This window comes from Meriones unguiculatus, chromosome 1, assembly GCF_030254825.1.
Source record: "Meriones unguiculatus strain TT.TT164.6M chromosome 1, Bangor_MerUng_6.1, whole genome shotgun sequence".
In the NCBI taxonomy this organism is placed as follows: domain Eukaryota; kingdom Metazoa; phylum Chordata; class Mammalia; order Rodentia; family Muridae; genus Meriones; species Meriones unguiculatus.
Window position 1 is genome coordinate 119,048,808 of NC_083349.1, and position 26,698 is coordinate 119,075,505.

A 26,698-nucleotide genomic window follows, 5' to 3' on the forward strand; every position below is an offset into this window, starting at 1 on the left:
ATTCATTTTCTTATAAACTGGAGTGACCTTAGCAATGGTGGTAGAACACACAAACCTTAGAGTATTCCATATTTTGAATGGCTGAATTGCCTCAGGAAAATGGTTCCTATAATTCTTTTTGATCACACAGTGTCTTTGCTAGTCAAGATTTCATTAATATGTAAATATTTGTCACTAACAGCAGTTTGTCTTTATTCTACTATATTTAATTAACATATAAATAACCCTGGGAGACACTTTCTTCAGTTTTTGATATAGGCAAGTCTGTTTAAGTAGTGCATTTGTAATAAGAAAAATGCTATCAGGAATCAAATTCATATTTGTTAATAAAACATGCATTAAGCTGTTTTGATTCAGTTTGTATTAATTTCATTTAATCCTAAAATTTTGTATACTGTGCATGAAAACGGTGGAAAAAGCCCAGAGCATATATAGAGTGGGCTTATGAGCTGCTGATCAATGTGGAGAGATGGTGGTGTGCTGTATTACAAATTGCAGAGCTTTCTAGTTCAGACTTCAGTGGGGTTGATCCTGGTTACCCTGGTTACTCTTGGAAACTCCATTTCCAGGGACTTCTGTGGTGTTCAGGGGATGATGACAGTGTTCACAATAAGGTGGTTGCTCCCAGTGAGGCTGAGGTGCTCATCGTGAAGCACACAGTGAGCCTGGGGAGCATACAGTTAGGCAGTTCCTCCTAGAGAGGTTAAAGAGCTCACAGCGAGCCTGGGGAGGACACAATGAGCCTGGGGAGGACACAGTGAGCCTGGGGAGGACACTTTGAGCCTGGGGAGACACAGTGAGACTGGGGAGGTCACAGTGAGGCTGAGCCTGGGGAGGACACAGTGAGCCTGGGGAGGACACAGTGAGCCTGGGGAGGACACAGTGAGCCTGGGGAGGACACAGTGAGGCTGAGCCTGGGGAGGACACAGTGAGCCTGGGGAGGACACAGTGAAACTCAGGTGCTCACAGTGAAGGTTCAGTGCTCCCAGTGTGGCAGTTGCTCCTGTGAGGACGAGGTACTCCCAGTGAGGCTGAGGAGCTCATAGTGAAGCAGTTGCACACAGTGAGACTAAAGAGGTCACAGTGAGGCACTTGCTCACAGTGAGGCTGAGGAACCTTTTTTTTTTTTTTTTGTAAGTAGGGCCAGTTCTTCATTTTGCTTGAGGTGCTAATGGTAGAAGATACCAGTTTATTCTAGTGATACCTCTACCAATTTGTTGTTCCTTGTTTTGTTGACAATAATCATCTTATATAGAATGCTCTTAATTATATAACTGACTATTTTGGGAAGTTCTGTAGTGGAAATCCAATTGGACTTTGTGCCTTTTCCTTAAACTGTAATAATTTTTTTCAAACTAGTATTCTGCATTATTCAAATCATTTCAAAATTAAAACCTCATTTTAAAACATGGTTTTAAGCACTGGGCAGGAAGACCAGGCCTCTTTGGAAATTATCACAGTGGTATTAAATCTTATCATACAGTAGACCTTGTGATATTAACCAAAAATCATATGTATTTTATATTTACTACTTAGGAACAACCTTCTTGCTGGTGTGAAAAATAAACAGTATGTTTTTAATGGTTATAACTGAGCATTTACTGTGTGTTGGGAGCCATTTAAGAGCTTTACATGTACTAATTTAATCTTCTGCAAGTCCAAACTTGGAATGATGCCTTAGGGCAGGTCTCTTTCTGTTTTGGTGCTGTGTGTGGTACGTAACTGACTTTGTGTTGGGTTTCCCACTGAGTGTATGATCAGCTTGACTTGTTTAGTGATGGTAACCCCAATGTAGTTATATGTGGGCCCAAATTACCATTATTTTGGAGGCTTTATTTACTAGAACACTTTCTTTTTTGCTAAATAATAGAAATAAATAGACTCTACATCTTAAAACCTTTGCACAAGAGATAGCAATTAGTAGCAATACACTGTCTACCCAGCCTTTGTTTCCAAGGCATATAATGTGGACAAAAGAACTTTTGAAAGTCTGTTCTTCATCCAGTTTGCTCAAAATAAAACATTTATATTTAGTGCAAGAAGTATTTGGTGAAAGGGTTGTTGAGTATAATAGAACTTATTATATTCATTCCTTCCCTGCTGACAGATAAATGCTACCTTCAAATGAAACCAGCATAGTTAATTATTCAGAAAAACATATGAACAAGGCTTTAATACAAAGAATCCTAAAGTCAAACAAAAGCTGCCATTGCTTTCTAAAGAGAAAATTTTAGTTTACTAGTTGTATTTTTTTTTTTTTTTTAAGTAGGGATGAGTCATTTAGATTTTGGACTTCAAATGGACTGTGAAAAGGATAAACAAGATGAAACAAGTCATATGTACATGCAGCTTTGTGTTTCTAGAGCTTGGCTTAAAGGTTTCATGATTAGCTGAGCTTTCTACAGTTCTGGGTAGCAGCAGAAGGATTTCTAGTGGTTTGTGAACAGTAATTTCATATAACTTGTTGGCGGGTGACTTACATGGTTAGTATTTTAGAAGAAAGGTTTTTCTCTAACTTTCCTTAAATTTCATCATGTTTATCTTGTGCATGAGTAAGTTGTTTTGAGTTGTGAAGAATGGCTGGAGTGTTGCTTTCCTCATCACTGTGACAGAAGATTGACTAGAAATGCTATACAGAGGAAGATTTGTTCTGGCTTCTGAGAGGATACAATCCATTATAGTGAGAAGGGAGGAATGTGCAGTATCTAGTCTTATCATGGTAACATTGAGGAAGAAGAAAGTGAGTAGTAGAGGGGAGACAGAGACACACAGAAAAAGACAGAGATGGACCCCCCTTTTTTTTTCCAGCAGTTCCTACCTCCAAAAGGATTCTGTGTTTTCCATAAGCAGCTGCCATCAGCTGGATCCCAAATGTACCAATGCATAAGCCTATGTGGGCTTTTACATCTGAACTATAGCAGCGAGTTTTAGAGATGAATCTATTCTTGTCCTTCCCTCCCCATGTGACATACAGTGATATGCCCACCTGTCCTTAAAGTCAATACAAATACTCCAAGCACTTGTGTCCCCAAGCATCCTGAGCCAGCTGTGTAGCTTTGCCTTCCATCAGTATAACAATAGGATTAGAATGTCATTCCCTACCTCATTCTGATCTATAAGTCTGTGCTATGTGGGTATAACTCACTGACATATCTGTTATTATGAATAGACTATTCATTTCTGCTGCTATATTATAGTTCTCACCTTTTATATTATCCATGAGAACATATTTTAAATCTTTATTGTTCTGTTAATTATTTAACCCAGTAAGCACATTTTTTAGAGTCTGCTAAATGCCAGGTACTGTTTTAGTTGCTAAGGATATAGCAGTAGACAAAATAAATAAAAACCCTGCTGTCATAGGTTTTGTTTTTTTTTTTTTTTGAGTTGCTGTGGTAAAACACTCTGATAAAAGCAACCTATTGGAGAAATGGTTTATTTTGGCTTTTAATTCGTAGTTATATTCGTGGTTTAATTTGTAGTTCACCCATCTTGGCTGAAAGGTCAAGGTTGCAGGAACTTGAAGCAGCTGATCATGTTGAATGCACCAGCAGGAAGCAGAAAATGATTGATGAATGCTTGTGCTCAGTTCATTTCCTCTTTTTCTTAAGATCCACTGTACCAGCCCAGGGAATGGTGCCACCCTCAGTGGCTGGGTCTTCCCACCCCAGTTAACCAAATAGAGGTAATTCCCCAAATATCCTGAGAAGCCTGTTTTCCAGTTACCCTAGACTTAAAGTTGACATGTGGGATTATTCCTTAAACCTGGCTTGAAGGAGTCTTAATTCTGGTTTGGGAAGAAGCCTTCCATTTCTTAGATGTTATTTTTTGAGGTAAAATTAATAACTTCTCTTTTAACTAGTACCATGATCTTCTAAAAGGGATTATAAACTAATTTGTAGTAACAACTGCAGGAAATCAAAGCTTATTTTGTTTGGATTTTTTCCTTTGAGACAGAATCTCACTATATAGCCTGGGATCACCTAGAATGCGCTGTGTGTTCACTGATAGTTTTGAATTCAAGATGCTACTGCTTGAGGCTTGTATGTGATGGGCCTGTAGCCATGCTTGGCTTTTGCTTTTTATTGTGTAAGCATTGGTGATCAGATCTGAAATTTTAGCCATGTGTGGTATAAATTAATTTCCTAGACTAGCAATTTATTAAATATACATACATATATCACTGGAAGGTAAGGAAAACAATACTGCTGGCTTTGCTATATTGGTAGGACTGAGTGGAGGTATCAGACATTAATTAAAAGCATTGTATACTGTTTGGGCCATTTAAGAGCTCAGCAAATGTTAGAAGTATTGCTGCTCATTGTGGTCAAAGATGAGGAGGGCTGTGGTTTGATAGTAAAGTAAGCACCTCATTACTAATAGGGCTCTCTAGGTCTACCTTTCAGCATAGGCATCTGGTTAGAGCTTATTTTTATTATTTTAATGGATTTTTTACTCATTTCATTCAAAAAAAGAGCCATAAAAGTGTCATAGAATTTTCTAGAGTCCTTTGCATATTCAGGTTGCTGGCTGAGGGCCCTGCTGTCACTAATCATCGTAGGAAGAACTCTTGGGTCTGTCTATACTCTGTAGAAAATACAAATAGCAGTTTGTGATACATTTTCCCCTGAAATTCTGTTTGAAACATTTTGTGTAGCTTAAGGAACCGTGTCTGATTTGATTGCAAAAGTTATAATAGCTACTGAGATGTATTTTTTTCTCTCCTTTCTCGATTCATTGCACTAATTTGTTGTTCAGTTGGTAGAGTGTGGGCATTATTGTCATCTCTCTCCAAAATGTTATCAAGAAATGTTATCTTTTTATTCCAGCAGTTTGCAATAAAAATTTCTGACACGAAAGGGAATAAAATGGTCTATTTGGTGATAAATAACTAATACTATGGCTTTTGCCCTGTGTCAGCTTCAGAATCATTCCAAAATTTAATAATCTGAGCATAAACACATTCATAGTGTGTCTCCAGCACTTGGTTTACCAGTCTGCTCTATTATGTGCTGGTTGAAAAGCTGTACTTTTAGCATAACATTTGATCAATTTAGTACTTGGTGGACTTAGACTCTGGCTAATTTGTTCCAGCTATATCTGGTGGCAGGATGCTGTTGATTAATGAGCCATCACTGTTCCTTTCCCAACCTCATCAGCTCCACCTCTACTGCCATACCCTCTGGTGCTTTCCTGTTCCTTTTCATATAAAGACTAATCACTTTACCAATGTACTTTCCCATTGCTTATGGAGTGTTTCTTGTGTACAGCATGTTTCAGAACTTAACGTAAGAACATTCAGTTCTTTCTGTGGTTCTGTGATACATTTTATGAAAGTTCATAGTCTGAAATACAAGAAAAAATGCAAAACAACCCCCCCCCCATGTTTTACTGAACTGCATAAGTCAGGTAATTCAAGACTTTTTTTCTTTTTAAAGTTTTGTCTTTATTCTTAATTAAGCATGTTTGGATTTTTTCCCCCCATGGATCTGTGGTTGTTAGAGCTAAAAGGAACTCTGCAGATAATGTTTAAAGCCCTACACTGCTTCTGTTTTCTGACTCTTGATTTACAGAAAGATACCCTCTATATTAACAGATTGTAGTCACCTCTGTTTTCCTTTAAATTTATTTTTTAAAATACATTTTTTTGTATGTGTGTGTGCCTGTGTGGGTATGCACATATGTGTATGGAGATCAGCGGACAATTGTGTAGAGTGAGTTCTTTCCTTCCAGCTTTACATGCATTCTGGGGATTTGTGACAACATCTAGTCATATGTGGCTATTTAAATTAAAATTAATGATAATAAATAAAATTAAATTAAATTAGCATCAGTTGCCTTATTTCATATACGCCCATGGAACTTTGAGCTGCTGTATAGGATGACACAGACAGACTATTTCCAAAGTTACTGGAATCTCAGTTAGTAGCACTGGGATAGGTGGCTGGAGTGTTAACAGAAGACTAGGCTGGCACAAGACATAAAGTGTGGGATCTTGGTTATTTTTTAGACATGTGAGTATATGCACACTCATCTTTGAACTCTTCATTTTGTTGAAGTTTTCTACCTAGTATCTTTCGTAAGGGTGTATTTGTGGATAGATAGTGTTTAAATTTGGTTTTATCATGGAATATCTTGTTTTCTCCTTATGTGCTGATTAGAAGTTTGCTGGATATAGTCTGGGTTGACCTATGTGGTCAGGCCCTTATGGTTTTCAGAGTCTCTGTTGAGAAGTTAGGTATAATTCTGATAGGTCTGCCTCTATATGTTACGTGGCCTTTTTCTTTTCTTTGTTCTGTATATTTAGTTTTTTGATTATTATGTGGCAGGAGGATGTTTTTTTTTTTTCTGGTCCAATCTATTTGGTGTTCTATAAGCTTCCTTTTTTTAAACATTTAAAAAATTTTATTTATTTTTGTTAATTATAATTTATTCACTTTGTATCCCAACTGTAGCTCCCTCCTTCAGTCCCTCTCAATCCCACCCTCCCTCTCTCTTCTCCATCAATGCTCCTCCCCCAGTCCACTGATAGGGGAGGTCCTCCTCCCCTTCTATCTGATCCTAGTCTATCAGGTCTCCTCAGGAGTGGCTGCATTGTCTTCCTCTGTGGCCTGATAAGGCTGCACCCCACTCAGGAGGAGGTGATCAAAGAGCAGGCCACTTAGTTCATTACAGAGACAGTCCCTGTTCCTGTTACTGGGGAATCCACTTGGACACTGAGCTGCCATGGGCTACATCTGTGCAGGGGTTCTAGGTTATCTCCATGAATAGTCCTTGTTTGGAGTATCGGTCTCAGAAAAGACCCCTGGGCCCAGATATTTTGGTTCTGTTGCTCTCCTTGTGGAGCTCCTGTCCCTTCCAGGTCTTTCTATCTCCTTCTTCTTTCATAAGATTCCCTGCACTCTGCCCAAAGTTTGACTATGAGCCTCAGCCTCTGCTATGATACCCTGATGGGTAGATTCTTTCAGAGGCCCTTTGTGGTAGGCTCCTGTCCTGTTCCCTGTTTTCTCCCTCTTTCTATGTCCATCCCGTTTGCCTTTCTGAATGAGGTAAGCTTCTTGTATGTTTATAGGCATCTCATTCTTCAGGTTGGGGAATTTTCTTCCATGATTTTGCTGGGAGTGTTTTTTGGGCCTTGAAGCTGGGAGTCATTTCCTTCTTGTATTCCTGTGATTCTTAGATTTGTTTTTTCCATAGTGTCCCAGATCTCTTGGATGTTTTATGTCAGAAACTTTTTAGATTTAATGCTTTCTTTGATCAATGAATTGATTTCTTAGGTTGTATCTTCTATGCATAAGATTTTCTTTTCCATGTCTTCTCTTCTGTTGACGATGTTTGCTTGAGGTTTGATTGTATTTTCCTGTATTTCTTTAAGAGATTTATCCACTTCCTCTTTAAATGCCTCTATCATCTTTATAAGGTTGGATATAAGGTCATCTTCTTGTGGTTTGGCTGTGTTACTACAGGGCTTGCTGTAGTAGTTTAGCTGGGGTCTGGTATTACCATATTGCCTTGGCTCTTGTTGATTGCGTAGGCAGGGGATTGGTGGAAAGGGGTCTACCTGTACATTTCTGGATCCTACAGGCCCCCTTTGTAAGGCAGGCAGATCTGTGGGCTGGACAGTGAATATCTGGTAGTTTGTATTTTGAAAGCTGTGCTTTTCTTTTTCTTTCTTTTTTTTTTCCCCTTTTAGTTGGAACGGTGATTCCTTGATGATCCTTCCTTGGGCTGAGCATAAACACCGAGCTGAAGATTGGTGCGAGCAGTTGGAATGCAGGCAAGTATGAACCAGCACCAGGGGTCTTCATTTCTTTGTGCTATGGGTAAATAGGTGGCCCTATGAAAAACTGTGAGCCATGTGGGCCTCCTTGGTAGTGTTTCCTAATCCAGATTATTTTTGAGAAATTTTAAAATAATACTAGTGCCTGGAATATATTAAAAAATATTGAGAAAATACCAAATGTTAAAAGGGAACTGTTTAAGCAATGATATTACAACTCCTTACTTTAAGATATTGTCTTCCAATCTACCAAGTGAGCAGATATATTTTTATAGTTATAATCACAATGTATATGCAATTTTATTCTTAGTTAAATTTTGTTTTTCAGTTTCCTAAGACTGTACTTAGGACAACCTAAGAATATGGAGGTGTCAAGTGCAACATATGGGGGATGTATATAGTGAGCTGTGGGGAGGACATGCAGTAGGGGGTACATTTGAATGCCTATATTCTCTACTCATTAGAAATAGAAAAAGGACCCTTCACTTGTCCTCCTCCTTTACTTTCCTTCCATGAGACAAGATATTTATCCTTTGGGCCTGCAGACTGCCATTTGAGTTACCAGTCCTCCATGTTACTGGATGTCTGGAGAAGGGCTGGTGCAATGTTTCTCTGAAGACCCAAGCTCTTAGGAAACTTTCACATTTCTACCCCATCTCCTTCATGTAGAAGTTTGTAGGGTTGTTGGGTTCCCCCCCCGACTACCTTTGGAGAAATGAAGTCACCTCTAGATCCTGAGGTATGGTCTTCAAAAGTTTGGTCACTACCTGGACACAGTGTAGCTAACAAATGAACAGGTCCTGTCACGTCCATAGAGCTTTCTGGACATCTGAGGATAGATTCTGCTAGATGGAATGAAATGAAGAGGAAAATATATTTATAGTGGAACAACAACAATGAAAAAGAGATATCATGCAGAAAAAAGAACATTTCAAAATTACAACTAATGTAATCCAGGAGATAAGTTACTGTAACTTATACAAATAAAATAAACAAACATATAAACCATAGCCACCATGTCCAGGAAATAACTACCCCCCAGCCACAAAGATGGGCCTTGTTTACTCAGTGGGTCACAAAGGTGTGGATGTGGTAAAGGACTTGTACAGTGTGAATAAGAGAGGTGTGGAGGTGACCAGAATACATCGGAGGTGTGTATGAAGTTGTCAAAGGAAAAGCAGAAAATCTTAAAAGAACCTACCTTATATACCACAGGATGGTATAAAATAGGAACAGGACTAAGAGAACTTGCTTACGCTTACAAGAATTCAGAGATAGAATAGTATACAAAAATTACAAGTCTAAGATAGACTCGTTAGTATCAAGGCATTTCCTTAGAAATTAGAATAAGTATACAGAGCTAGGATATGATATATTTAATAAACACTTTATAGGCACTAAAAAGATGACATAGATGATAGAGGAGAAAAATTTAAGAATAATTATAATTTGAAGATTTTGAGCTTTCATATTGAATATTCTTTAAAGCATTTCACTCCAAGATTCTAGAATATCAAGAATATATTCTTTTAAATATAATAAAGATATATTCTTTTAAAGATAAAGATATTTCATGAAAGGAATTAAAAATCAAAATGACCTGGAATATAGTGTGATGACATTGAAGGGGTGGAATAGAGATTGATTACTTACTGAGTAGAGAGCTGGGAGTGCCTGTGTTTAATGTTTCATAGAGCAGGATGTTTTAGCAAGGACTGCTGAAAAGGAACATCCAGAAAAGATGAGAAGAATCCTGACTCTATGGTTAGAATGAAAGGCAAGTGAGCTTCCTGGAGAATGCTGTTTATTCCTATCAAAGGATGTGAGGGGATCGTGAGGGAGGGCTGAACTCAGAATTGCTGCTGGCTATTTGTCTTGCTGCAACGAGGCAGATTTAATAGATTCCAGAATGGCTGGCATGGGCATTGTGTGCAGTGCTGGGGAGAAATCTCTGGTAAGCATGGTAATCACACTGGGAGAGGGGTGGAGCAAAGGACTCATGCATATGGAGCTCTCCTGCAACAGGAGTTAATGCACAGCAAGTGGTCCCAGGCATGTGATAAATGGCCCCAATATTTATGGGCTCAGGGCTTGAGCAGATATCAGGTGCTAAGAATCTCAACACAAAATAGTGAGTGTAAATAAAATCAAGAACCTGATTTGTGCTGGACTTTTAAGTTTTCACAGCATTTTGCTGAATATTATCTCCATTATTTTAATGAATAAAAGAGGTCTCTGTGCACTTTAAAACTACCTACACAACTTTCACATTGCTGATACGATTGTTCTCAGATTTGGTTTTGAGCTCCAAGCTCTCAACTGTTTAGTACTCACACTAATCAGCCATCTTTACTGTCACATCAACTCACTTGAGAACTGGAAGTTCTTCCGAGAAGCTTGAGTTCATTTTTATTCTTTTGTTACTCTTTCCTTTGGAAGGCAGTCACCCACTGTTCCCTGTGTAAACAGTTCTCATAGTTTGTGATCATCAAGTAGGCTCCTCTAAGATGTTTTCTCCTCACAGGTGACAGGGAATGCTGTCACGAGGCATGTGCTGTGCAAGAGCAGTCAGTGACATATTGCTGGGGCCTGGTAAAAGTGTCCTATCAATACCAACAAAGTGCATTTCTTATTTCCATGAAAACTAAAAGCAAGATTTCTTAATTCAAGTTCCAACTGTAAACCTTTCAGAACAGTTCCTACCCATGGCTCTTGACCTGCATAGGTGCTTTGATTTGGTTGGTTGGCAAAAGCAGCAAGTTTTGTGTATTCTGTAAAAAGCTTTTCAGCTTTTGTTGCTTCCTACCTGGTTAAGTTGTAGCATAGTGGTTTTGATTTATTTTCCATTCTGGATTTTGAAGTCAGGGAAATCGGTGAGAAAATGTTAAATTTCCCCAAATGTCCCATTAACCTGCAAATTTGCACATACACATGAGAAAATACTCCCTCCCTCAGATACCCCATCTCTTTAACTAGCTCTCTTTTTATCCCTGTCTCTCATTTTCTGCAGCATTCCAGATAGTTATTAATTGTTCCTGTCATGCCTTGCAGAATGGTGGTGGAACCGAGCCTCCAAGATGACAGTGAGTTCCTGTATGCTGCACAGCCTGAGCTCCTGCAGTACAGGACACCCCAGCTTATGGTGGAGAAGGTGATGGATTGGTATCAGAGCAGAGCAGAGGAGATAGAGCACCATGCTGGGCAGGTGAGGGGAGAGAGCACCGTACCACTGCTCCATGGTGTTGGCGGGGCTCGGTCCTTAGGATTCAGGACCAAGGATCCATGCAGTATACATGAATAGCTGGCCAGAAGTCTCAAGTGTAATTCATAAGGGTGAACGGCATATTCCTTAGCGCTCCTGTCCATTTGCCCTTTGCCCAGAAGCTTTTGTAACTTGGATGCTTACAAAGCAAACCCATGCAGGAAAAGTTGTTCAAAATCAGCCTTTAAAATGTGAACTATAAACAATGGTATGTGCTGTTCCTGATTTTCTCTATATTTTAGTAGACATATTACCATGTCAGTTTAACAGATTACTTCAACATAGAAAGAAATGTTTGGTTACTGTCCAGTTACAGTGTGCAAACAGTGCCTTTTCAGGAACTTGCTTCCAAGTGCTTTCTGTTTTCATTAGGCTTATTCGTGACTTCACAACTCTGTATTTTTCTTTCTTTCTTTCTTTTTTTTTTTTTACACTTTATTCACTTTGCATACCCCCATAAGTCCCTCCGTCCTCCCCTCCCAGTCCCACCGTCCCTCCCCCTTCCTTATGCATGCCCCTCCCCAAGTCCACTGATAGGGGAGGTCCTCCTCTCCTTCCTTCTGATCTTAGTCTATCAGATCACATCAGGAGTGGCTGCATTGTCATCTTCTGTGGCCTGGTAAGGCTGCTCCCCCCTCAGGGGGAGGTGATCAAAGAGCAGGCCAATCAGATTATGTCAGAGGCAGTCCCTCTTCCCATCACTATGTAACCCTCTTAGACACTAAACTGCCATGGATTACATCTGTGCAGGGGTTCTAGGCCTGGTACTTGGTTGGAGTATGGGTCTCTGGGAAGACCCCTGTGTTCAAATCCTCTAGTTCTGTTTTTTCCTTGTGGGGTTCCTGTCCTCTCCATAACCTACTATTTCCCATGTCTTACATAAGATTCCATGCACTCTGCCCAACAGTTGATCATAAAGTCTCAGTGTCTTTGATAATCTGCAGGGCAGAGCCTTTCAGAGGCCCTCTGTGGCAGGTTCCTAGGTTGTTTCCTGCTTTCTTCTTCTTCTGATGTCCATCCTCTTTGCCTTTCAGGATGGGGATTGAGCATTTTAGTCAGAGTCCTCTCTCTTGATTAGTTTCTTTAGATGGACAGATTTTAGGTTTATCCTATAAGTCTATATGAGTGAGTATATACCGTGTGTGTCTTTCTGCTTCTGGGACAGCTCACTCAGGATGATCCTTTCCAGGTCCCACCATTTACCTGAAAATTTCATGATTTCCTTATTTTTCATTGCAGAGTAATACTCCATTGTGTAGATGTACCACAATTTCTGCATCCATTCTTCAGTTGAGGGGCATCTGGGTTGTTTCCAGCTTCTGGCTATTAAAAATAAAGCTGATACAAACATGGTTGAGCAAATGTCCTTATTGTGTACTTGAGCCTCTTTTACATATATGCCTAGGAGTGGTATGGCTGGATCTTGAGGAAGCGCTATTCCTAGTTGTCTGAGAAAGCACCAAATTGATTTCCAGAGTGGTTGTACAAGTTTACATTCCAGCAGTGGAGGAGGGTTCCCTTTTTTCCACAACCTCTCCAACATGTATTGTCACTTGACAACTCTGCATTTTTATTGGTTGAGGTTTTCTGTAGCGGTCTCCCTCTGTTGCAAAGTAAGTGTCTGTGATGAGGGTGAGAACTAAATTTATCTGAGGCTGTAAGGACAAATGGGTGTTGTTAAGGATTATGCTGGTCTAGTAAATTGGCAGTTGTAGGCTCTCTTCTAAGAACCATGACTTCACTAGCACTGAGTAGTTGGCTAGGTTACCAGTACTAGGTATGATTATCCTCCTGCTGAGCAAGTCTTAATTCCACTTAGCTCATGGTTACTTCTGATGCATGTGTGCAACTACTGCACTGTTAGGGTTACTGGGCCATGCTGGTCCTTGTGGTACATGGGCGTTAGAGTTGGGTAGGACTGTTGGTTACTTCCTTCCTTTGGAAGCTTGCATGGCACCTTCTGCTGCTATGAAAGCTGCTCCTCTGGGAGGTAGCTTTCAGGTCAGTTTTAGTTCAGCGCCTCTGTGCTTTGTGTCTTCATTAATAGGGGCTTCCTGCCTTCCTCTGTGGGGTGGGAGTTTTAGCAGCTATGTGGAAACTTTGTTTTCTCCCTAGTTTACTATGCATCTGAAGCTACTCTGTTAAGAGAGAGTAGTTCTTAGACATTGAAGATCCCCTTGAGGAAGCTAGGGATGATGATAAAGCAAAGGGACTTGGGTTACGTTGTATTTAGTTGGCTATGTCCTGTCCTTTCTTTCATTATTTAACAGCACTCATAATGACTTTTATCTTTTTGGCTTCATGTAAGGTACTGACATGTCATGTCGTTTGTGCTGCAATCAAAGTGATATCTATTGACATTGATTTTATCTTCTTTATTTTTAGAGTTTAATTGATATGGGACTTCTTTTTCCTTAGTGCCTATAAATGCCTTCAGTACAACTTGTTTGTTGCTCTAGGGAATGTTCATGGTGGTAAATTTTACCCAGAAAATGCTCCAGCTTGTGGAGCATTCCTGTTGGTTGCATTGGTGTCTGTTTTCCTCTGACATGTTGTAGCTTGACTTTAAACGTGTTTACTCTAGGGATCATCGGGGAAGACAGCAAACACAAATGATGTTCCAGATGTTCCTTGTGCAGCTTTTGTGTATTACTCATCATGGTTGTTGAAATATTTACTATTTTTATTTTTTTAAATATAATTTTTTTATTTATTACAGATTATTTACTTTGTATCTCAGCTGTAGCCCCACCCTCGTTCCCTCCCAGTTCCGCCCTTCCTCCCTCCCTCCCTCCCTCATCTCCTTCCATGCCCCTTCCCCAGTCCACTGATAGTGGAGGACCTCCTCCCCTTCCATCTCATCCTAGCCTATCAGGTCTCATCAGGACTGTCTTTCATAGTCTTCCTCTGTGGACTGGTCAGACTGCTCCCCCTGCAGGGGAGGTGATCAAAGAGCCAGCAACTGAGTTCATGTCAGTGACAGCCCCTGCTCCTTATTAGGAAGCCCATTTGGAGACTGAGCTGCCATGGGCTACCTCTGTGCAGGGGTCCAGGTTATCTCCATGAATGGTCCTTGGTTGGAGTCTCAGAAAAAGACCCCTGGGCCCAGATTTTTTGGTTCTTTTGTTCTCCTTGTGGAACTCCAGACCCTTCCAGGTCTTTCTTTCTCCCCTTTCTTTCATAACATTCCCTGCACTCTGCCCAAAGGTTGGTTATGAGTCTCAGCATCTGCTTTGATACCCTGCTGGGTAGTCTTTCAGAGGCCCTCTGAAGTAGGTTCCTGTCTTGTTCCTTATTTTCACTTTCTTCCGATGTCTATCCCATTTGCCTTTCTGAGTGAAGATTGAGCATCTTACCTAGGGTTCTCCTTCTTGCTTAGCTTTTTTAGGTGAACAGATTTTGGTATGATTATTTTATATTATATCTAATATCCAATTATAAGTGAGTATATACCCTGTGTGTCTTTCTGCTTCTGGGATACTTCACTCAGGATGATTTTTTTCTGGTTCCCACCATTTGCCTGCAAATTTCATGATTACCTTGTTTTTAATTGCTGAGTAGTATTCCATTGTGTAAATGAACCACAATTTTTGTATCCATTCCTCTGTTGAGGGGCTTCTGGGTTGTTTTCAATTTCTGGCTATTACAAATAAAGCTACTATGAATATGGTTGAGCACATGTCCTTATTGTATACTTGTGCATCTTTGGATATATGCCTAGGAGTGGTATAGCTGGATCTTGAAATAGCACTATTCCTAATTGTCTGAGAAAGTGCCAAATTGATTTCCAAAGTGGTTGTAGAAGTTTACATTCCTATCAGCAATGGAGGAGGGTTCCCCTTTCTCTACATCCTCTCCAGCGTGTGTTGTCACTTGAGTTTTTGATCTTAGCCATTCTGATGGGTGTAAGGTGAAATTTCAATGTTATTTTGATTTGCATTTTTCTGATGACTAAGGATGTTGATCATTTCTTTAAGTGTTTCTCTGCCATTTGATATTCCTCTATTGAGAATTCTCTGTTTAGCCCTGTACCCCACCTTTTAATTGGATTAATTGATTTGTTGCTGTTTAACTTCTTGAGTTCTTTATGTATTCTGGATATAAGCCCTCTGTCAGATATAGGGTTAGTGAAGATCCTTTCCCAATCTGTAACCTGTTGTTTTGTTCTGACTACAGTGTCCTTTGCTTTACAGAAACTTTTCAGTTTCATGAGGTCCCATTTATTGATTGTTGCTCTTAGAACCTGTGCTGTTGGTGTTCTGTTCAGGAAGTTGTCTCTTGTGTCAGTGAGCTCAAGGTTCTTCCCTACTTTTTCTTCTAACAGGTTTAGTGTGTCTGGTTTTATGTGGAGGTCTTTGATCCACTTGGATGTTAGTTTTGTGCAGTGTGATAAGTATGGATCTATTTGTATTTTTCTACATGTAGACATCCAGTTAGACCAGCACCATTTGTTGAAGATGCCATCTTTTTCCATTGTATAGTTTTGGTATTTTTGTCAAAGATCAGGTTTCCATCAGTGTGCGGCTTTATTTTCGTGTCTTCTTAAATTCCAGTGATGCCCCAGACTGTTTTTCTGTCAGTACCATGCAGTTTTTATTACTGTTACTCTATAGTACAGCTTAAGATCAGGGATGGAGATCCCTCCAGAAGATCTTTTATTGTAGAGGATTGTTTTAGTGATTCTGGGTTTCTTGGTAAGATGGCCATTTTTACTATGTTTTTCCTGCTAAGCCATTAGCCTGGAGATCTTTCCACCTTCTGGTATCTTCTTCAATTTCTCTCTTCAGAGACTTGAAGTTTTTTTTGTTTTTTTTTTACAAATCTTTTACTTGCTTGGTTAGAGTTACACCAAGGTATTTTATGTCCTTTGTGACTATTGTGAAGGGTGTTGTTTCCCTAATTACTTTCTCAGTCCATTTGTCTTTTGTATACAGGAGAGCTACTGATGTTTTTTTCTTTTTTTGAGTTAATTTTGTATCCAGCTACTTTGCTGAAGGTGTTTATCAGGTGTACGAGCCAGCATGGAAAGGAAGAAGTCAAAGTATCACTATTTGCAGATGATATGATAGTATACTTGAGTGAATCTCCAAATTCTACTATTTTCTTTGCAGAAAACTTTTCCTCCTGGGCTCTGATCATAGCTTAGATTTTTCTTGTTCTTATTTAGCATGGTCCTGTGGCTTCTGTTTGTTGGCTTGCCCCTAATCACTATTCAATATGGTGCTGCTGTTGTCAGTAATCTTACCTACACATGTGGCTCGTTCAGATCTTCTCAAATATTGCTCTATGATTTATTCTTCAATGTCGTCTGTGGCCATCTAAGCTTCTCTCACTGTAGATATTGTCGTCTTGCATTTGACCTTCATTTGTGCTACTTATACTGAGATTCTGCATGAGTCATACGGACTCCTTAGCAGCACACGTGCAACACAGAATTCACTCCCTTCTTGTGAGTCTTCTCTTGTCCTCATCCACGTCTTCTAATGATCTCTTGTGTTCATTATCCTGTATGATTGGAATCACACTGCCATTTTCTTTTTGTCAAGCACACAGGGAGTGTTCAACAAATATTCACTCAGTGTGAACAAGTGAACACACCAAGAAATTAGTGAGCAGTGTATTGCTGGCAGGATTCCTCACCCCCGAGAGCTGTAGTTCTCCTGAATGCTCATTCTGCTTTCTGTTCATTTGTGATTAGTCATTCTCATCAATTCATCCTTCAGTCAGTACTGAGTATTCCTCTGAGTATAGATGTTTATGTTATGCTCCTGTGAAACTCTGTCATCCAGCCACATGATTAGTGCCAGCCTAAAATGAGAGCAGTTACAATTATCTACCTGTGCCCCTCATAGTTGGGCCCACTCACATTTCCTTGTGGATTGGAAGAGAGTTCCCCCTGGCCCAGCCCTTTCATGAAGCTATGTAAGGTAGAGACAGTTCCGTATAAGTTAGAAACAGGAGACACTTTCTGCAGTTTCCCTAAATTAACCATTTCATGTAAGTGGGGCTCCACTTGACATCATTGGTTCACTAAGTGTGACATGGATAGAACCTTTCCGTGATCTGACTGACATCATTGTCCTGTCTGTGGTGACTGGGTATTTGATGTTTCCTCGGGAGAAGTCAGCCAGCACATGTTCCAGTGGAAACCTTTAGTCAGGTGTCAGTCACTGCATTCACACCTTTGGATGGCAGAGGCCTCTTTCACCCCTTTGAATTTCTGACACCTAGATTGGCATTAACTCTCGTAGGCCCTTCATTTATTTTAGACTAGGAACAGGAGAGGAAGGCTGGTGTAGGCTACAGCTGATGATTTCTCATCAGCTGGAGGGTGGTAGCATATAAGTTTGATCAGGGAATTGAGGATAAATGTTAGTCTATTGTGCAAATAAAGGGAATGTTGTTCTTTGTTTTTGCTAAGAAATAAATATTTATTGGATGGTTGCAGATGGCTCAGCACTGAGCAGGGATGCCTGCAGAGCAAAGCTTCATCTGAGAAGCACAGTGCTGTAGAGAAGGTACAATTAATTTGGCTTTGTCACTACTATGTATGCCACATTTTCCTCTGCTTTTGTTATTCTTATGTTGTAAGAATTAATATGACTCTCATTCCCTTTATATCTGTGTCGTCAGTACATCTTGCTGATTGATATATTTGAAAAGGTTTGATGTTGATATATTTGATAAGGAACACCGACACCCTTGGAGTATCACCCATCCTGACTAAGGAAGACACTTTATAGAGATATGTATATTTGATTCTGCCTTGGAGGCTTTCACTTTGACTTGGGTGGGAGCTTACTGTCACTTTTCAATTTTAGGTGGACTGTGCCTTGTCTCTTGTTCGTCTTGGAGTGGAGCGCCATATTCCTGGCTTGCTAGTTCTCTGTGATGATTTGGTGACTCTGGAAACATTGGTTTATGAAGCCGGCTGTGACTTCACCCTCACTCTGAAAGACTTGCAGCAGATGAAAGACTCTGAAAAACTGAGATTATTGATGGAGCATGTGGGTAACACCTGACTCTTCTTTTTGAGCACCCTGTGGGCTTCCATTGCTGTGTGGGTCACAGGCCAAACAGGAAATGTCTTTTAATCCCAGTAGTATAATAAAGAAGGAATAGTTCCTTTACTTTTCAAAGTAAAATGTTTGAGTATTATAGCAGGGATATAAAACTATTAGCTATTTTTATACTTTGCTTTTTAGTTTTGACCCAGCTTTTCTGTTCTTTCTTACCCTCTTTTTTTTGCCTCTGTCTGCATTTCTACTCATTTCCATCTGCCATATCTTCATTTTTCTCAGTAATTTCTTTTTCTTAGCAGCTGTTCATTGAGATTTGGTTTTTATTGTGTAAGATTCTTTTCAAGAGTTATAGGTTTTATGTCAAGCATAGTTGAACCGGCTTTTAATCCCAACACTCAGGAGGCAGAGGCAGAATCAGCGACAGGTGGATCTTTTTGAGTTTGAGACCAGCTTGTTGTACATAGTGAGTTCCATGATGGGCTATGTAGAAAGACTGTATCTCAAAAATAGACAGACACATACGTACATACATACATACATACATACATACATACATAGATGGATAGGTAGATGGATGGGTGGGTGGATGGATGGATGGATGGATGGATAGATAGATAACAGTCATAGGTTAAAATCCTGGGGTAATTGATGCTGTGGCTTTAAAGATGTTGGACAAAATGACCCATGTCATAAAGGGGAAACAAGGAAAAGACAAAGGAGTTTGGGGGGAAGCTTGAGGCTTTTAGTAGTGAAATTCTATTCCCAAGTGGCTTCTTTCTAGGGCACATCTGCTCCTCTGTCTCAGTGTCTATGTGCTTTCTTTCTTTCTTTCTTTCTTTCTTTCCCCTCTTTTTCTGGGTAGAACCTCTCTCTGCTATGGAGGGCCTCATGCCTGAATAGCATCTATAGCATGCATGTTTTTTAGCGTATGGCCTCAGCCTGTGGGACCCTAAGTCAGTTTCAGTCTGCACAGATGGGTGTAGACGTATAGCCACTGAAGCCTGCCAACCTCAGGAGTAGGGAAGGCATCCTCCTGGCAGCAGTTAGGCCTAAAATGTGTGGGAGCTTCAGTGCTTTAGAAAGTTTTAGACTCCCACAGCTTAACATTAGTTGGACTTGTCTGGTATAGTACAATATTGAATTTACTGCTTGCTTGTTGTGCTTAATTATACTTACAGTGTTCTGAGGACAATTATGTGACCAGTGCCTACCAGTGGATGGTTCCCTTTCTCCACCGCTGTGAGAAACAGTCTCCTGGTGCAGCCAACGAACTCCTAAAAGAATATTTAGTAACCTTAGCTAAAGGAGACTTGAAACTTCCCGTGAAGATATTTCAGCATTCTAAACCTGATGTAAGTAGCAACTCTAAATTTTCCAAAGTCTCTACATTTCTTTCTTTAGTCTGTAACATTAGGTTCGGGTATAAATTTTTATAATCAGCTTCACAGAGAAATTCCTTTAAGTAGAAAATAATTTTGTTTTATTTTAAAAAATGTTCCAGCATTGTTGATGTACATTTTTTCAAAGGTTTACACAAGTGTGGTTATTTTGACTTATTCCATATTTCTTGTGTGTTAGTACTCAGAACTGTAGTTAGAAGTCTTGATCTCTAACTATTGAAGGCCTTTTACTCACATTAACCCATTTAGTTTTTTTTTAGTAAGTGTAGGAAGTGGAGGGGGATATGTGCTGTAAAGTGTTGATGCAATCGCCTAGTGTTCTTGCCCAGCATTATTTATGCTGTCACCAATAAGCAAAAGTGTCTTCTCTCAGGAATGTCCAAGAAGTTTATGAAGGTCTTTAGGTTCTCATAAGGATATCCTCAATCACCCTGATACTCCTACAGCAGCATGTGTAACTTTGTTTCTGCACTTTTCGGTTTGCTGGAAGGAAAGCCATTTTGTTATGTGCAAATACTGTGGCATTGTGAAAATCTCTTAGTTTTGTTAAAGATAAAATATGCTATGCGGTGACTTCCATTTCATTGGCATGGGGCTTTAAGCAAGGTGTCCCAGTCCCTGGGACACTGTCATCAGGCCAGAGTTTAAGCCAGAGGCATTTCAGACTTCTTTATACTGGCCTGTGTTAGAAACGTGAACCTCGCTAAGATAGTCACGGCATTGAGTGAACTAAACAGGAAGGAAAGCATTGCTATTTCCTAGACATTTCTGGGTTTATAAAATAGTCATCTGTCTGAAGAGCCTCTGTTCATTGGTTATTTAAAGTTTCCCATCTTCTCATAATCAGCTTATACCTTAATGCCTGGTTTTACATTTGGGGTGAGCCCTGGTGGGTGCTTATGGCAGCAGAATACTGCATGTGATGCAGGATGGATTGACTATGAATGTTTCATGAGGAACAAAGAATTGACTTTAAATTCTTTCCTGCAATCTTATTTGTGATAGTTCTTTCATATGGGATCTTGTAAATCCTTTGCGTATGGTTGGCTTTTTGTTGTTTTTTTACTTGGAAATTTAGCATGTGTTTTTGAATAAAACATGTAGCCATTTATCTTTCTTCAAATACATGATCACTAGGCAGGTGACAGGGATGTTAGGCTCTTTTCTTTCCATGACCTCCTCCATATATCTCAGTGTTACCTTCCTGCAACACAGGTTTGATGGAGTCATAATCTATGGAAATGTTCCCCGTGGCTTGGGATTGTGTTCTGGCCAGCATTGGGCCCTTTAGAGTGACTCGGATGGATCTTTGCTTCCAGTCTTCCTGTTCATCCTTATTTTCCCCCCAAAGCACATGAGGCCATTCACAGAGGACTTAAATCTTTTCCTCACCAGGGCTCTTTTTCAGCTTTCTGTGTTACTGGGTTAATTCCTTCATTTAGAAATGATTTCCTCCCTCCTTCTCATTTACTTGATAAGTAGCTAACTATTTTGTGGTCCTATTCCTTTAGATATTCTCTGAAATCCTCCATGATTTCTCTGTACTTTGACAGGTTTTTTTTTTATTTTTATTTTTTATTTTTTTTATTTATTTTTGCCTGCCTCAATTATTATTATTATATCTTTACTTAGTCTTCTACTAAAAAAGTACATGTGTGACAGCTTCTCTCCCTCACTTTACATCTTTTCCTGTAGGTATTGTGAGTATCTGCTAGATGTGCAAATCCATTAGCACATTGTTATCAGAATCTCCTAAATTTACTTTGCCATAAAAGGCTGCTAATAGGGCTGGGCTCTCACTCAGTGGCAGAATACTTGCCGTGCAACTCAAGACTATAGGCCCTATCTTCTTGGAGCTCCAAGATCTTTTTTTAAAAATAATTTTATTAATTACAGTTTATTCACTTTTTATCCCAGTTATAGCCCCCCCATCCCCTCTCAATCTCACCCTCCCTCCCTCTTCTTCTCCTATGCCCTCCCTCAGTCCTATGATGGGGAGGTCCTCCTCCTCTTCCATCTGACCCTAGTTTACCAGGTCTCATCAGGACTGGCTGCATTGTCTTCCTCTGTGGCCTGGTAAGGCTGCTCCCCACTCAGGGGGAGGTGATCAAAGAGCCAGCCCCTGAATCCATGTCAGAGGCAGCCCCTGTTCCCATTACTAGGGAACCGTCTTGGACACTAAGCCGCCATGGGTTACATCTGTGCAGTGGTTCTAGGTTATCTCCATCAATGGTCCTTGGTTTGAATATCAGTCTCAGAAAAGACCACTGGGCCCAGATTTTTTGGTTCTGTTGCTCTCCTGTTTCCTCCAGGTCTTTCTGTCTCCCTCTTCTTTTATAAGATTTCCTGCACTCTGCAAAAAGTTTGGATATGAGTCTTAGCATCCACTTTCATATACTGCTGGGTAGAGTCTTGTAGAGGTCCTCTGTGGTAAGTTCCTCTCCTGTTCCTGTTTTCTCCCTCTCCCGACGTCCATCCCGTTTGCCTTTCTGAATAAAGACTGAGCATTTTACCTAGGGTCCTCCTTCTTGATTAGCTTCTTTAGGTATACAGATTTTAATATGATTATCCTATATTATATGTCTAATATCTACTTACAAGTAAATATATACCATATGTGTCTTTCTGCTTCTGGGATACCTCACTCAGGATAATTTTTTCTGGTTCCCACAATTTGCCCACAAATTTCATGATTTCCTTGTTTGTAATTGTTGGAGCTCCAAGATCTTACTTCATACTTTCCTATCTGTTTCTGTGGATCTTTCTGTATTCATTTACTCTGCATAAGCTTACCCCATAGTTTCTGTGGTGGGGTAATGTAAGCTTTCCATGTATACTAATGGCGTCACTCTTCCCTTAGGATGGTGGCTGGTAATATCTTGCCCTGTATTATAGATATGAAAAATGAGACAGCATTTGCTTATTTTTGTGTGTGTGTGTTTCATAAAATACTACAAGAATAGGAACCTGTGCTTTGCAGTTGGAAACAAATATTCTAAACAGAAAGAAGCTGAGGTGGCCATTTTTGTGCTTCAGAACGAGAGTGTAGTCTATGAGTGCCACTGCATTACACTTGGTGACTCAGTAGGACGGCAGTGCAGTGTAGTTAATGAATAACTTGTAATGCTATTTAATGTCACTGCCTTTATAGTTTACCGTATTATTTGTTATTTGCATCTTTGTATCTGGAATAGGTCATAAATTGAACAGTCTGATTTTGCAGATGAAACTTGTGAGTTACAAATGATCCTTTCTAGCTGATTCTGTAATTAAAGTGTGATTTCATCTAGAATTATTAAATACCTTAAAAGTCTGCAAGCTACAGAAAAATCAAGATTTGTTTCTTTGCCTGATTAATGGCACTGTTTAACATTCTATTGACAGTGGTGCTGGGATATGGAGAAACTGACTTTTAGTACAACATACTTTATTTTCTCTAGCTGCAGCAGAAAATTATCCCTGACGAGGACCAGCTGATGGCAATAGCACTTGAGTGCATCTATAACTGCGAACGAAGTGACCAGCTCTCCCTCTGCTATGATATCTTAGAATGCCTTCCACAAAGGGGATGTGGGTAAGGAGGAAGCCAATCTTACTGAGTCTTCTTAGTCTAGTACTAAAACAAAGGCACTGCTTTTTGAAGTGTTCATCAACAGAAAACTTTGAGACTATGAGAAAAAAAGTCTGGGGGGTAGCTCAGTGGTGGGCTGCAAGTTCAGTACTCATGTGGCCCTGAGTCTACCCTATATAGAGAAGAAATTAAAATTGTCACCTTGGTGTCTGGAGGTAGCCTTAATTTCTCTGTTATTAAATGGGAGTTCTTCTTTAATTATAATTTCTGTTATCATTCCATTAAGTGTGATCATTACACATTGAAAAACAAGAAACACCAGTACTGTAATAAGAATCCTTTGAAAGTCAAGAGCAGTGAAAAAAAATTATGGACTACTTGTATTTATTCTGTGAATTCTTCCATCCTATTCTGTAGTCTCTCCCTGGTTATCATGTAGCGGTCATCCCTTACTCTCCCTTTGCAGCCTAGCTCCTAAGTGTCCCACATGGATGCTCGGTGCAGGCCAGCAGCCATGTCAGCACCCCTTTGTACTTTAGTGAAGGTGCTCAACCGCTGTGGTCTTCAGCTCCTGCAGTAAAATTGAGTATTGAGACAGGAAGGCTTCTGTGCTGTAGGTTTCTTCTGTCCTTGTGTTTTCTATCCCTCTTCTCATGTCAGGGAAATGTTCAGTTTTTCCTGGATGGGTGATAGCAGTCACCACATTTTCCATCCACACTGAAACACTTGTTCCTGTCCCCTTGGTTATGGGGAAATGATGAATGGAAGATGATTTTGGCATAGGAGCAGAGTATTATCCCAGAGGCTGACCTGATTTTTAAGCCTCACAGGTGAAGTTTGTCTTCACAAAGTAGTGGATTGGCTGCCTTCAGGTTTACCCAGCAACTACAGGAGCATCATTGTCGGTCTCCATCCCTGTCTGGTGAACCAAGGCACACTGGGTGCCACAACATCCCTCAAGTAAAGGAGTCCTGTTTCAACTGTTTAATCCAACTCGCATAAATCTTTTGGGCTGAACTTGTGGCTTACAGCTAATGCAGATGCTATGCAGACTTTTCCTGAAGAGATGTAAATAAGAGCTTTCCCCATACAGGGTGCCAGCGATTGACCAGAGGGCGATTCTTTTTTTTTTTTAATTTAATTTAATTTTATTAATTACACTTTATACAGTTTGTATCCCCCATAAGCCCCTCCCTCCACCCCTCCCAATCCCACCTTCCCTCTCCCTTCTCCACTCATGCCCTTCCCCAAGTCCACTGATAGGGGAGGTCTTCCTTTCCTTCCTTCTGATTCTGGTCCATCAGATCACATCAGGAGTGGCTGCATTGTCATCTTCTGTGGCCTGGTAAGGCTGCTCCCCCCTCAGGGGGAGGTGATCAAAGAGCAGGCCAATCAGATTATGTCAGAGGCAGTCTCTCTTCCCATTACTATGGAACCCACTTGGACACTGAACTGCCATGGGCTACATCTGTGCAGGGGTTCTAGGTTATCTCCATGCCTGGTACTTGGTTGGAGTATGAGTCTCTGGGAAGACCCCTGTGTTCAAATTTTCTGGTTTTGTTGCTCTCCTTGTGGAGTTGCTCTCCTCTCCAGATCTTACTATTTCTTACTTCTTACATAAGATTCCATGCACTCTGCCCAACAGTTGACCATAAGTCTCAGTGTCTGCTTTAATAGTCTGCAGGGCAGAGCCTTTCCGAGGCCAGAGGGCGATTCTGAGTTCAGCTTTGTGAACTAATGAGTTTGTTGGTCTTGCTTATGAACCTAGAGCTTGTGTGTGAGTGGAGTATGCCCGTCACTTAACCTTCCACAGCTTACGTAGTCTGACACCTCCTAAGACCATAGACCATGTGCCGCTGGGCAGAATGACATACAGTTGATGTGGAGGAGCAGGCTGTGGCTGATTGCTGAGCTGAGGCTGACCTTCTCCACTCCTTTTAAGAGGCTGTCAGTAGGCCCAATCTCAGGGTTTGCTTCTGAGCTATCACAGATTCTCAGATGAAATGGTACTGGATGCCATGCTCACAGGGTGGTGTTCAGCAACAGGGCATAGAGGGACAGATATGACTCCTCAGGAGAGCAGTCTGCTGTGCAGAGGATGTCACATCATTCATGAGGCAACTGCTTTTTACACTGTGAAAAAGTATCATTTAGAAAAACAAATTGTTAAGACAGGCCCCATTGTACTATAAAGGAGCCCATGGGATGTTCCTCTCCTAATTTGCAAGTATAAGGTAATGTATGAATACCTTAGTTGAATACCTATTTGAAATGAAGCATTTTTAGACAGTATACAATTGTTTGGTGCCTACTTTTCCAATATTGGATACCTGTCTTCACAAAATAAATGTATCCTTCCTTCTTTCCTTCCTTTCTTTTATCTTTCCTTTCCTTTTTCCTTTCTTTTTTCGTCACTTCCTTTTTCTTTTTTGATGGTAGAAATGTTTTTGACACAGGGTTTTATATAATTCATACTAGCCTCAAACTCTCTATGTAGGTAAGGTTAGTCTTGAACTTGTGACACTCTAGTCTTTACTGTCCAAGTTCCCTAATTATCACCCTGCTTAGCTCACAAAGAAATACTTTTACAGATAATGTTCTTCGTCTTCTTTTTGCTTACCTCCTGTGCTGAGAGTCTCAGTTGAGAAACGGCCTCCATCAGATTGGCCATTTTTGATGTGTATGGGACAATTTCTTGATTGTTGATTGATATGGGAGGGTCCAACCTACTGTGGGTGGTGTCACCCATAGGTGGGTTGGCCTGAGCTGTGTAAGAAAGACAGCTGAATAAGCTAATGGAAGCAAGCCTATAAACAGCATCCTCTGAGTGGTTTCTTTTAATTCCTGCCCCCCCTCCCAGTTCCTGCCTTGAGCTCCTGTGCTGGTTCCTCTTTGTAATGCAAATAAGCCCTTTCCTTATTTGTAATGCAAATAAGCTCTTTCCTCCCAACATTGCTTGTGTTTATTGTTTTCATAGTAACAGAAAGCAAGCTAGGACATCTCCTTTACAATATTACACTTCTAATTTCATAGTTAAATTAACTGTAAGTGATGTAAAATCATCGCAGATTGGTCGTCCTACCACTCTTAGTGTTTCCACCATCATGGTTATGTGAACATTGTCAGAGAAGGTATGGCTGTTTCTTCTAAGTTAGCATTCTCCTTTCCCTGGATTGGATGATTTCTGCTTCTCTTGATTTTTATTTCTCTAGCTCCTGACAGAACCACAAGTGGTCAGAAGTACTTCATTATCTTTCTGCTCCTTCTTTTCCTTGCCCCCATTCCCTCACAGGATTTGCTCTTTATCTTTGGTGTGAACAGTTCTTTCTGCTTTTTAGCTCTTATCTGGGACATGACCTCTCCTTTGCGTATTGCCTTTCGCCTTCTTCTGTAATGTAGCCACTTGTTTCAATGGAATGAATATAGTCTCAAAGAGCTTCTCATCCAACATTGCATGGGCAATGTCAGAATTATACCTTCACACTAAGGTAGCTGTTTTGACTCTTCATGGAATTCTAAATTCCTTTTTCTTTCCCTGGGGCTTCTGAATACCTTCCTTTTTCCTGTCCACGCTGTAGAGGAATCTGATGCTGTTTTGAAGCTGGTTCCTGTACAAGGCTTTTACCCTTGTCCACAACTTTACTCTTTTATGGTCAGAATATC

At 40.3% G+C, this 26,698-nt stretch overlaps 1 protein-coding gene across 5 annotated transcripts in view; it reads left to right on the plus strand.

Annotated features, from left to right (window-relative positions):
- The window catches only part of Nbas (NBAS subunit of NRZ tethering complex), a 307,505-nt gene that overhangs the window by 82,641 nt on the left and 198,166 nt on the right, over positions 1-26,698 (plus strand). For all 5 annotated transcript variants that reach the window (XM_060366017.1, XM_060366025.1, XM_060365995.1 and 2 more), the window contains 5 exons: positions 7,694-7,777; positions 10,832-10,985; positions 17,864-18,049; positions 19,243-19,416; positions 22,905-23,038. In XM_060366017.1, the coding sequence (XP_060222000.1) occupies positions 7,694-7,777; positions 10,832-10,985; positions 17,864-18,049; positions 19,243-19,416; positions 22,905-23,038 (732 nt within the window). The remainder of the gene's footprint in view (positions 1-7,693; positions 7,778-10,831; positions 10,986-17,863; positions 18,050-19,242; positions 19,417-22,904; positions 23,039-26,698) is intronic.